This window comes from Lepidochelys kempii, chromosome 8 (assembly GCF_965140265.1).
Source record: "Lepidochelys kempii isolate rLepKem1 chromosome 8, rLepKem1.hap2, whole genome shotgun sequence".
NCBI classification, from domain to species: Eukaryota; Metazoa; Chordata; order Testudines; family Cheloniidae; genus Lepidochelys; species Lepidochelys kempii.
Genome location: NC_133263.1, coordinates 29245925 through 29258357, shown reverse-complemented (window position 1 = coordinate 29258357; position 12433 = coordinate 29245925). Strand labels below are relative to the sequence as shown.

Below are 12433 nucleotides of genomic sequence, written 5' to 3'. Positions count from 1 at the left end.
TTGTTAAAGTTTGGGAACGACTGATGTAGAGGCAGCTAGGTCAATGGAACCTAGCTACCACTGTTCAAGGAAGTGTAGTTCCTACAACAATGGGAAAAAACCTTCCATATCTGTAGTCTACATCTATACCATGGCATTGTAGCAGTCGCGCCTATACTATAGACATGGCCCAATTACGTTGTGTCATTAGTGCCTTGAGACAGGACTAAACTTCTATTTTCCCCATTTAAAGGATGTACAGCAATATCATTCTACTCATTTTAAGACAAAGGAGCAAGGGGGAGAACTGTTATAAGGAAAATAATTTTTACATAATGGAACTGTCGCTATTCTGGACAGTTTAATGGACTCTGTGGGCTCCATTATTCCGATACAATGAATTCACAGCCTTCTATGAAGAAAAGTCACATAACGGTCACTTAAGTTGCCACTCTTAATACAACTTATATTTTAATTCTATTATTTCATTTTCGTGGTGTGAGCGAGTGTTTCAAAATTTCTCATTTTTCTCTCAGCTCTACTGTATGTGCCATTGCCAATTTGAAATGCAAAAACAGGAGTTGCCATTATTCAGCTAACTTTAAATGCTCTAGGATGCCTGAACTGACAATGCTTGAATGAGGCTGTCTAGTTACTATGTATTGAATAATTAATAAAGAGGGCCTGGTTGAAACCATCTGTGGGACACTAATCTGCATATTTTAAGAGTTTCTTTAAATATTTAGAAGAAACTGCCAGAGCTGAAGCTCAGAAGAGGTCTAAAGTCAGCCAGAATATTATCTTCATAGTTGGAAGATACAGGATCAAGAGAAGCACACCCATTTTGATGAAAACCCTAGATATACTTACAGCAGTTTAACCAAGGCCTCAAAGCTGTTGGCATTACTCTACAAGGGGGACACAATTATGCTGGGGGAAAGCCTCCTAACACAGAATATCCCTCCAGTAATGTGTTTTCAAATAAGTGCTTGCTGTGCATGTGTAGCTAGAGACATGCAGCACACACATGGCACTTTAAAGAGGTGAAAGTAATGCAATAACCGGCACAGCCTGAACATACAGGTTACAAAAACAATACAAACCAAAATCCCAAGAGATGCAGCAGTCTAGTTTAGACACAGCCTTTTCCCACAAAAGTTTAATATTGCTACCATTAGTGTAGGCAAGATGTGAGCTGCTGTGGGTCTGAAAAGCTGTTTTAAAATCACTTCTAAAACCGGTGGCTAGTTTCCGCTATCCGAGGTCTGTCATCCACTCAAGGTGTGGGTGAGGCCATACGCTGTTCCAGCAGGACATGAAAGCTGCTGAAGTGTTCCGGGTAACCTTAGAGTAGGGACAGAGAGAGGAGCAGTGTCTGGAATGCACAGCATCAGACAAGCAACAAGAATTTGAAAATCCCAGTGGCAGTGCTCCCAGCTAAATTTTAGCAATCCAAAACCACTCTGATTCTCAGTGAATCACTCAGCTCTTCCTATTTGGAAAATTCACTTTGCTTTGTGTCCAAAGCCAGAAGGGTCAAATCTTCAGCAGAACACCCCAAGGAAGCTGTATGAAACTTCCCATGCATGTGACTTGCCCAAGATCATGTAGTAGGTCAGCATTGGAACCAGAATTAGAAACCACAGGCTCCTGATTCCTAATTGCATGCTTAATACATTAAATCAGAATACCTCTGAGGAATACTATTTAACCTTAGAATCTTGGACTCCAAGTCCGTAAGTTGGGGATAATTTACCTACCCATAGCTACAACCTCTCCCTGTATATTTTCAGAGACTACTTGTACTAAACGTAATACCCCCATTTTGCACTTGCAGAACTGAGATACCACCACAATTCAGAAGTGTGAATTTGAGAGAAAGCAGCTGATTTTTCAAACACCCAAATTATGTTTGTTCAAAGTTTCATGAAACACATTATGAACTTCTAAAAAATTGGCAAAAAATCTTTTTAAAATGTGACAGCTGACAGGTATTCCCTTGGTCCTGTTTAAAAAACAGTTGGGTTCTTCCCCAGCCCTCTTTAGCATATCTATATCGCATTTTTCAATGCAGTTCTTAGTTCAAGTGACCTTTGCAGATGTGAGCATGTGAAGTGAGGATGAACTAAAAAGTTTGCTTTCTCATGAGTAGTGTTAATACTGCCAAGGATTGCAAGGTGATTTCACCTACCCAGGAAGTAGATCAGTGTTCTATCCCCTTTTTGCAGATTAGTAAACTGAGGCACGGGCAATGTGACTTTGCTATTAACTTGCTGTGTGACCAAGGAAAGCTGGAGACTGAAAACCCAGGAGTTCTGATGTGCAATCCTGTGCATTGGCCACAAAACCACCTTGCCCTCTAGTTTTCTGCTCACATATACTCACCTTTCCCCTCACCATGGTCTCTAGTCCACTACCTTGTCCTCCCCGTTATTGCTGTAGTGGAGTTTCACACTCCCTACTTCTCAGTCTTCTATCCCTGCATTTTTTTAAACCCTCTTGTCTCTGCCATGCTGGGACCTGTGAATGCTCAGGACCAAACAGCAGCTGTGCTGGCCATCTATTCTTCCCCACTTCCTGCATCAATGTGCTGCACTAAGAAGCCTGGCAGGGGTGAGGGTACCTGCAAAAGGGAAAAGGGAGGAAGCCCTGACAGCATCTGGTCATTGGAGGATGGGCTGAAAGGAGAACACTTCAGCTGACATAAGACACACAGCAAGGGCAAATGTGACTCATTCAGGTAAGTGATACTTGGCAGGAGACTAATACAGAAGATCAACTATGCAATTGTATAGGGAGACCACAGTCTGTTCTCTCTTGCATCAGAGCATTTAATTCATCACAATTAGTAATCAAAGCATCAAGCTACATTCCCCCAGTTGCAGCACAAATTGAGCACCAATTACAAAATATGCAATCATGAATCAGGTATCGTTGCAGAGAGTGGACCAGATGATATGTCTGGGGCGAGAAAGCAGAAGGAGACTCCGCTGGTTGGAAGGCATGAGATGCTATGTCCTGAGGTTGGGAGTTCCACGACCACCACTCCCAAGAGGAGAAGGCGGGTGGTGGTGGTCGGGGACTCTCTCCTCCGGGGGACTGAGTCATCTATCTGCCGCCCTGACCGGGAAAACCGAGAAGTCTGCTGCTTGCCGGGGGCTAAGATTCGCGATGTGACGGAGAGACTGCCGAGACTCATCAAGCCCTCGGATCGCTACCCCTTCCTGCTTCTCCACGTGGGCACCAATGATACTGCCAAGAATGACCTTGAGCGGATCACTGCGGATTATGTGGCTCTAGGAAGAAGGATAAAGGAGTTGGAGGCGCAAGTGGTGTTCTCGTCCATCCTCCCCGTGGAAGGAAAAGGCCTAGGTAGGGAGCGTCGAATCGTGGAAGTCAACGAATGGCTACGCAGGTGGTGTCGGAGAGAAGGCTTTGGTTTCTTTGACCATGGGATGGTGTTCCATGAAGGAGCTGGGCAGAGATGGGCTCCATCTTACGAAGAGAGGGAAGAGCATCTTAGCCAGCAGGCTGGCTAACCTAGTGAGGAGGGCTTTAAACTAGGTTCACCGGGGGAAGGAGACCAAAGCCCTGAGGTAAGTGGGAAAGCGGGATACCGGGAGGAAGCACAGGCAGGAATGTCTGTGAGGGGAGGGCTCCTGCCTCATACTGGGAATGAGGGGCGATCAACAGGTTATCTCAAGTGCTTATATACAAATGCACAAAGACTTGGAAACAAGCAGGGAGAACTGGAGGTCCTGGTGATGTCAAGGAACTATGACGTGATCGGAATAACAGAGACTTGGTGGGATAACTCACATGACTGGAGTACTGTCATGGATGGTTATAAACTGTTCAGGAAGGACAGGCAGGGCAGAAAAGGTGGGGGAGTAGCACTGTATGTAAGGGAGCAGTATGACTGCTCAGAGCTCCGGTACGAAACTGCAGAAAAACCTGAGTGTCTCTGGACTAAGTTTAGAAGTGTGTGCAACAAGAGTGATGTAGTGGTGGGAGTCTGCTATAGACCACCGGACCAGGGGGATGAGGTAGATGAGGCTTTCTTCCGGCAGCTCACGGAAGCTACTAGATCGCATGCCCTGATTCTCATGGGTGACTTTAATTTTCCTGATATCTGCTGGGAGAGCAATACAGCGGTGCATAGACAATCCAGAAAGTTTTTGGAAAGCGTAGGGGACAATTTCCTGGCGCAAGTGCTAGAGGAGCCAACTAGGGGGGGCGCTTTTCTTCACCTGCTGCTCACAAACCGGGTAGAATTAGTGGGGGAAGCAAAAGTGGATGGGAATCTGGGAGGCAGTGACCATGAGTTGGTTGAGTTCAGGATCCTGACGCAGGGAAGAAAGGTAAGCAGCAGGATACGGACCCTGGACTTCAGGAAAGCAGACTTCGACTCCCTCAGGGAACGGATGGCCAGGATCCCCTGGGGGACTAACTTGAAGGGGAAAGGAGTCCAGGAGAGCTGGCTGTATTTCAAGGAATCCCTGTTGAGGTTACAGGGACAAACCATCCCAATGAGTCGCAAGAATAGTAAATATGGCAGGCAACCAGCTTGGCTTAATGGTGAAATCCTAGCGGATCTTAAACATAAAAAAGAAGCTTACAAGAAGTGGAAGGTTGGACATATGACCAGGGAAGAGTATAAAAATATTGCTCGGGCATATAGGAATGATATCAGGAGGGCCAAATCGCACCTGGAGCTGCAGCTAGCCAGAGATGTCAAGAGTAACAAGAAGGGTTTCTTCAGGTATGTTGGCAACAAGAAGAAAGCCAAGGAATGTGTGGGCCCCTTACTGAATGAGGGAGGCAACCTAGTGACAGAGGATGTGGAAAAAGCTAATGTACTCAATGCTTTTTTTGCCTCTGTTTTCACTAACAAGGTCAGCTCCCAGACTGCTGCGCTGGGCATCACAAAATGGGGAAGAGATGGCCAGCCCTCTGAGGAGATAGAGGTGGTTAGGGACTATTTAGAAAAGCTGGACGTGCACAAGTCCATGGGGCCGGACGAGTTGCATCCGAGAGTGCTGAAGGAATTGGCGGCTGTGATTGCAGAGCCATTGGCCATTATCTTTGAAAACTCGTGGCGAACCGGGGAAGTCCCGGATGACTGGAAAAAGGCTAATGTAGTGCCAATCTTTAAAAAAGGGAAGAAGGAGGATCCTGGGAACTACAGGCCAGTCAGCCTCACCTCAGTCCCTGGAAAAATCATGGAGCAGGTCCTCAAAGAATCAATCCTGAAGCACTTGCATGAGAGGAAAGTGATCAGGAACAGCCAGCATGGATTCACCAAGGGAAGGTCATGCCTGACTAATCTAATCGCCTTTTATGATGAGATTACTGGTTCTGTGGATGAAGGGAAAGCAGTGGATGTATTGTTTCTTGACTTTAGCAAAGCTTTTGACACCGTCTCCCACAGTATTCTTGTCAGCAAGTTAAGGAAGTATGGGCTGGATGAATGCACTATAAGGTGGGTGGAAAGCTGGCTAGATTGTCGGGCTCAACGGGTAGTGATCAATGGCTCCATGTCTAGTTGGCAGCCGGTATCAAGTGGAGTACCCCAAGGGTCGGTCCTGGGGCCGGTTTTGTTCAATATCTTCATAAATGATCTGGAGGATGGTGTGGATTGCACTCTCAGCAAATTTGCGGATGATACTAAACTGGGAGGAGTGGTAGATACGCTGGAGGGGAGGGATAGGATACAGAAGGACCTAGACAAATTGGAGGATTGGGCCAAAAGAAATCTGATGAGGTTCAATAAGGATAAGTGCAGGGTCCTGCACTTAGGACGGAAGAACCCAATGCACAGCTACAGACTAGGGACCGAATGGCTAGGCAGCAGTTCTGCGGAAAAGGACCTAGGGGTGACAGTGGACGAGAAGCTGGATATGAGTCAGCAGTGTGCCCTTGTTGCCAAGAAGGCCAATGGCATTTTGGGATGTATAAGTAGGGGCATAGCGAGCAGATCGAGGGACGTGATCGTTCCCCTCTATTCGACATTGGTGAGGCCTCATCTGGAGTACTGTGTCTAGTTTTGGGCCCCACACTTCAAGAAGGATGTGGATAAATTGGAGAGAGTCCAGCGAAGGGCAACAAAAATGATTAGGGGACTGGAACACATGAGTTATGAGGAGAGGCTGAGGGAGCTGGGATTGTTTAGCCTGCAGAAGAGAAGAATGAGGGGGGATTTGATAGTTGCTTTCAACTACCTGAAAGGGGGTTCCAAAGAGGATGGCTCTAGACTGTTCTCAATGGTAGCAGATGACAGAACGAGGAGTAATGGTCTCAAGTTGCAGTGGGGGAGGTTTAGATTGGATATTAGGAAAAACTTTTTCACTAAGAGGGTGGTGAAACACTGGAATGCGTTACCTAGGGAGGTGGTAGAATCTCCTTCCTTAGAGGTTTTTAAGGTCAGGCTTGACAAAGCCCTGGCTGGGATGATTTAACTGGGAATTGGTCCTGCTTTGAGCAGGGGGTTGGACTAGATGACCTTCTGGGGTCCCTTCCAACCCTGATATTCTATGATTCTATGATCAATAAAATTCAGGCACAGGGCTCGATTCATCCCAGTTGATGTGAGAAGGTGCCTTGAGAATATCAGATGAAGAGATTATACAAGCACAGATTATTCTGTAATTTGTTGTTTTTCGCTTGTGTCTATCACTCAGTTCAGAGCTTGTTGTAATGGTTTCGTGTTTGAGGAATAAAGGCTCACTTTGTTAGCATCACTGTTTGGCAAGAGAATTTTGGCTTATCTCAAATGAAGCTCTGAAAAAAAGTTGTACTGCAGTCTGAGAAGTACGAATTTGGGAAGTTCATTAATAATATACGATAGATATATAATATTCTGGGTATGCAATTCAATTGAATTATGTTTACTTTATCTCAGATAGTAGGTTAGAAGTGTTCTCAGCTCATTTCATCTGACTGGTTGCTGGCATTGGATTTAATTTAGCTCTGTCCTTGGGTGTACTGCTTATAATTAGACTGAAATTTTTAAACCTGCTACCATACTGAAAATTCCTTCCCCTACAGAACAAAATGAAATAGTCCCTGGGGAGCGGGTATCACTTTGGTCTCTTCTCCAAATGATTCTGTAAGCAACCAACACAAGATGTGTCTGTTGATCAGCCACAGAAAGCTGACTATGGTTTGATCTATTATGGTTATGAATAGAGCTGGTTTGGAAAATGGGGGTAGTGATTTTTCTCCCCTCCCCCCAATCAAAATTTGTTGATAAAGTTTCAAGCCAGTTCTAGTTCTGAGTAAGAAGATGCCACCAATATGCCTGCAATATTCTTTAAACTGTCTGGTGCCAAGTATCTGTGGGGTTTGCCATCCATGAGAAACCAAAGCTTTTAAGAGTAACAGTGGTCATTCAGGCCTCAATCCGTCAATTAGATTTGCATGAGCAGAGCTGCACTGAGTTCAATGAGGATATGCCAATGTGAATCAGACTGAAGTATCAGGAGCCCAATGCAGCTACAGAAAAGTATTGTCTACTTCAGGTTTATGGAGCAAGCAGAACAAGTATTTCCAACCAACTTCACTGAATGCCTTCTCTGCACTGAATAAAAATGGCCACCATACTAAGACACTATATACATTTCTTTATAGTGTCTTAAAGACCATGCAGTTAGCAAGATTGGATGGTCAGTGGGAACATTTTTTGGAGTTTTCCCTGTCCGAAGAGTTTCTCTGATGAGTTCTTCTCTTAAGAGTCAGTGGTAAGAAATAGCTAGACAAAGCTGATTTGTATTCCTTCTAGAATCCTGCTGGGAAGATTAACACAGCAACTCCTCTTGCAGTTTAATGACAGAATTGCCTTCAATACCTCTGCCTCTAATATCCCTGTCCAAAGTATTTCTCTGAGCATCTGTTAGCTGTGACAATCTGAATGAGTCAAAGCAAGTTAGTCTATTCCACAAAGCAAGGCCTACTTTTCTCTATATATGCTAGAGTAAAGTGATTTCATTTTGGGGGGGCCAAATCTAATTATTCTTATTTCTTTGCAAGAGCTGTGCCTTTCAGGGGGCTGATTCTAATACAACTCAAAAACACACTTACAATGACATTTCATTTCAGCAGCCTTTGTAATATGTATCCAGTGTGACAAAGTTCCTGCTCTACCTTGGTGGGTCTTGCGCTTATTGGCGGATTTGCTCGCCTTGGAGCTTAACAGCAGCCCTCAGCTTGGCCGTTTTTCTGAATTCACAGTCCAGGTCGACTCCTTCTGTGTCTGACAAGGAGTTGGGAGGATTTGGGGGGAACCCGGACCCGCCCTCTACTCCGGGTTCCAGCCCAGGGCCCTGTGGAATGCAGCTGTGTAGAGTGCCTCCTGGAACAGCTGTGCAACAGCTGCAACTCCCTGGGCTACTTCCCCATGGCCTCCTCCCAACACCTTCTTTATCTTCACCCTAGGACCTTCTTCCTGGTGTCTGATAATGCTTGTACACCTCAGTCCTCCAACAGTCTGCGTTCTCACTCCCAGCTCCTCACACACACACCACAAACTGAAGTAAGCTCCTTTTTAAAACCCAGGTGCCCTGATTAGCCTTCCTTAGTTGATTCTAGCAGCTTCTTGATTGGCTGCAGGTGTTCCAATCAGCCTGTCTTAATTATCTCCAGAAGGTTCCTGATTTTTCTGGAACATTCCCTGTAACCTTACCCAGGGAAAAGGGACCTACTTAGCCTGGGGCTAATATATCTGCTTTCTATTACTCTCCTATAGCTATCTGGCCCGACCCTGTCATACCAGCTACTGTACTTTGAAATAAATATGCATGTTTGCACTCAATTTCTCTGAAAGCCATCTAAGCTTCTTGTAATGCACAATACTTTAGGCCGATGGAGCAGCCTTACCAAGAGGGCATCCAGAGGCTTAGCCTCTTAGTGCTGAGAATGAAACTGCATGAAAACTACAAATATTAACAATCTCAAGATGGTGTACCATTTTATTATATTCCAAATCTACTTTACTAAAAGTTTTGCTTCTGAAGAGAGAGAATGAAGAGCTGTATTAAGCAAACACCTCCCCCATACACTTACAGAACCTCTAGAAGTATTTAGAGACAATGGGTGAAATTCAGCCTTGTGCAGAGGTCAGCACAAGGTCTTTGCACTATTTAAGTGCTTTGAGCTGACCCTCTGCATGGAGGTGAATTTCACCCAGAGAGTGGACTCCCGTCAGCATCCAGGTCCTTTAGGAACTTGGTCTTTTCATCAGCTGGGGAGCGATAACCCATTTGTAGCAGATAGAGGCTGATGAACTGCAGAGGCCCAATTCTCCCCTTCACACTATGAATGCAACTCCCAAGGCAGGGGCAGGCAAACTTTTTGGCCTGAGGGTCACATCGGGTTTCCAAAATTGTATGGCGGGCCGGTTAGGGGAGGCCGTGTCTTCCCAAACAGCCAGGCATGGCCCAGCCCCCTGCCTCCTAGCCGACTCCCCCCCACCCGCGCTTCTCACCCCGACGGCTCCTGCCCCATCCAACCCACCCTGTCCCCTGACGGCCCCCCCGGGACTCCTACCCCATCCACCACCCCCAGACACCCCACCCCTGACTGTCCCCCGCCACCCAATCCAACTCCCCACCTCCTTCCTGACTGCCCCCCCTCCCAGGATCCCTGCCCCATTCACACCCCTGCCCTCTGACTACCCCCCCCAACTCCCCTACCCTCTATCCAACCCTCTCCCCCCCCCCCGCCCAACCCCCTTAAGACACTGCCTGGAGCACCAGTGGCTGGCAGCGCTACAGCTGTGCCGCCCAGTGCACCAGGTCAGGCCATGGCTCTGCAACTGCACTGCCTGGCTGCCCACAGCATTGCACCGGCAGTGTGGCTCGCTGAGGCTGCAGGGGAGGGAGGACAGCGGGGGAGGGGCTGGGTCTAGCCTCCCAAGCCAGGAACTCAGGGCCGGGCAGGAGGGTCCCGCAGGCCAGATGTGGCCCGTGGGCCGTAATTTGCCCACCTCTGTCCTAAGGAGATATTTGCATCCTGCAAGAGGGAGAATCCAGCTCCTGGAGATTTAGGTCTTCTGGGTGGAGTCAAGGTGCAGGGAGTGGTCTATTTGTGGTGATCATGTTCTTTGGCCATTGGAGCTTATTTCTAATATGCTATGATAATGTATGCATAATGAATCGGTAAATAAGTGGACTATACACAATAATATATTGCAAAACATATATCACTTACTGCTATTGTGGTCTACGTAATAAACTCCAACTTGAGGGTCATAAGCTTCTTCCCATCCTAATGGCAATTCATCACTAATGCAGTCAGCAAAGGTTAGTGGTTTAGTATACCTGAAAGGCAAAACAAAATTGATTTTACACACAAAATTTCCAGCTAAGTGCTTTAAAAATATATTAGCCCTTCTTGAAAAGATTCAATGGGAAAATAATGGAAGCCTACATTTTAAAGGTTTCATTTTTTTAGTGATCGTACACAAGTTGTTCTTTCTGTCTAAATTAACAGCAAGATTAATTCACTTTCTGACAAAATTCCCAGCCCTAGTCTGGTTCAGCCAGTACTCATTCAACAGGAGAACATTAAGAACTTTGCCAGAAACAGTTCTGCTCCCATAATTGAAAGACTGAAGACTCTTTGCGGGCGAGTCATGCATTCAAAAAAAAATTGTAGACAAGTAGGAGCAAGATGAGAAATGTGAATTACGAAGTGTGAATAGTTAAAGCTGCATAATCAATAGTAAGGAGGTGAGGAATGTGGGACCATTTGCCATATGATGCCAGTCATTGCATGGCAATAAATTCTGTTTTATGAATGATATTAAATTAGATTAGTTTTACAAAAATGTGTAATACAACTAATTGATAAGTGAAGTTCTTTTTATTCTTTTAAGCAGACAAATCTGAGGAACTGTCCAAGACTGAGATGTCAATAGAAATTTTGGAACAAATTGATAAATTGAACAGTAGTAAGTCACCAGGACCAGATGGTATTCACCCAAGAGTTCTGAAGAAACTCAAATATGAAACTGCAGAACTACTAACTGAGGTATATAACCTATCACTTAAAATCGGCCTCTGTACCAGATGACTGGAGAATAGCTAATGTAACGCCAATATTTTAAAAAGGCTCTAGAGGTGATACTAGCGATTACAGTATAGATATATACAATATCCCCACGATATGTTGGGAAAGAGTCAACATGGCTTTGTAAGGGGAAATCATGCCTCACCAATACATTAGACGTCTTTGAGGGTGTCAACAAGCATGTGAACAAAGATGATCCAGTGGATATAGTGTACTTGGACTTTCAGAAAGTCTTTGACAAGGTCCCCATACCAAAGGCTCTTAAGCAAAGTAAGGAGTCATGGGATAAGAGGGAAAGTTCTCTCATGGATCAGTAGCTGGTTAAAATCTAACAGGAAACAAAGGACAGGAATAAAAGGTCAGTTTTCATAATGGAGAGAGATAAATAGCAGGGTCCCCCAAGGATATGTATTGGGGCCTGTGCTGTTCAAAAATGTTCACAAATGATCTGGAAAACAGGGTGAACAGTGAAGTGGCAAAATTTGCCAATGATACAAAATTATTCAAGATAGTTTAGTCCAAAGCAGACTGCAAAGAGTCACGAACAGAACTCACTAAACTGGGTGACTGAGCAACAAAATGGCAGATGAAATTCAGTGTCGATAAATGAAAAGTAATGCATGCTGGAAAACATAATCCCAACTATACATACAAAATGAAGGGGTCTAAATTAGCTGTTATCACTCAAGAAAGAGATCTGAGAGTCATCGTGGGTAGTTTTTTGAAAACATCTGCTCAATGTGCAGCAGCAGTACAAAAAGAAATAATGTTAGGAACCATCAGGAAAGAGACAGACAATTTAAATTCATGGTACACCCACATCTTGAGTACTGAGCTCAGTTCTGGTCGCCCTATCTCAAAAAAGATACATTAGAACTGGAAAAAGTAGAGAGAAGGGCAACAAAAATTATTAGGGGTATGAAACAGGTTCCAGATGAGGAGAGATTAAAAAGACTGGGACTGTTCAGTTTAAAAAACAGACAGTTAAGGAGGAATATGACAGAGGTCTATAAAATCATGAATGGTATGGAGAAAGTGAACAGGGAAGTGTTATTTATCCCTTCACATAACACAAGAACTGGGGGGGGGGTCACCAATGACAATAATAGGCAGCAAGTTTAAAACAAACGCAAGGCAGTATTTTTTCACACAACGCATAGTCAACCTGTGGAACTCATTGCCATGGGATGTTGAGAAGGCCAAAAGTATAACTGGGTTCAAAAAAAGAATTAGAGAATTTAATGGAGGATAGGTCTATCCATGGTTATTAGCCTGGGTGATCTGGGACACAACTTTCTGTGATGGGTATCCCTAACTTCCAACTGCCAAAAGCTGGGATTGGACAACAGGGGATGGATCACTCAAAACTGCCCTGTTCTCTTCATTC

At 45.0% G+C, this 12433-nt stretch overlaps 1 protein-coding gene across 1 annotated transcript in view; it reads right to left on the bottom strand.

Annotated features, from left to right (window-relative positions):
• Window positions 1–12433, bottom strand: part of WWC1 (WW and C2 domain containing 1) — a 138023-nt gene that overhangs the window by 63083 nt on the left and 62507 nt on the right. Inside the window, exon 2 of the mRNA XM_073355938.1 lies at window positions 10186–10295. Within this exon, the coding sequence (XP_073212039.1) occupies window positions 10186–10295 (110 nt within the window). The remainder of the gene's footprint in view (window positions 1–10185; window positions 10296–12433) is intronic.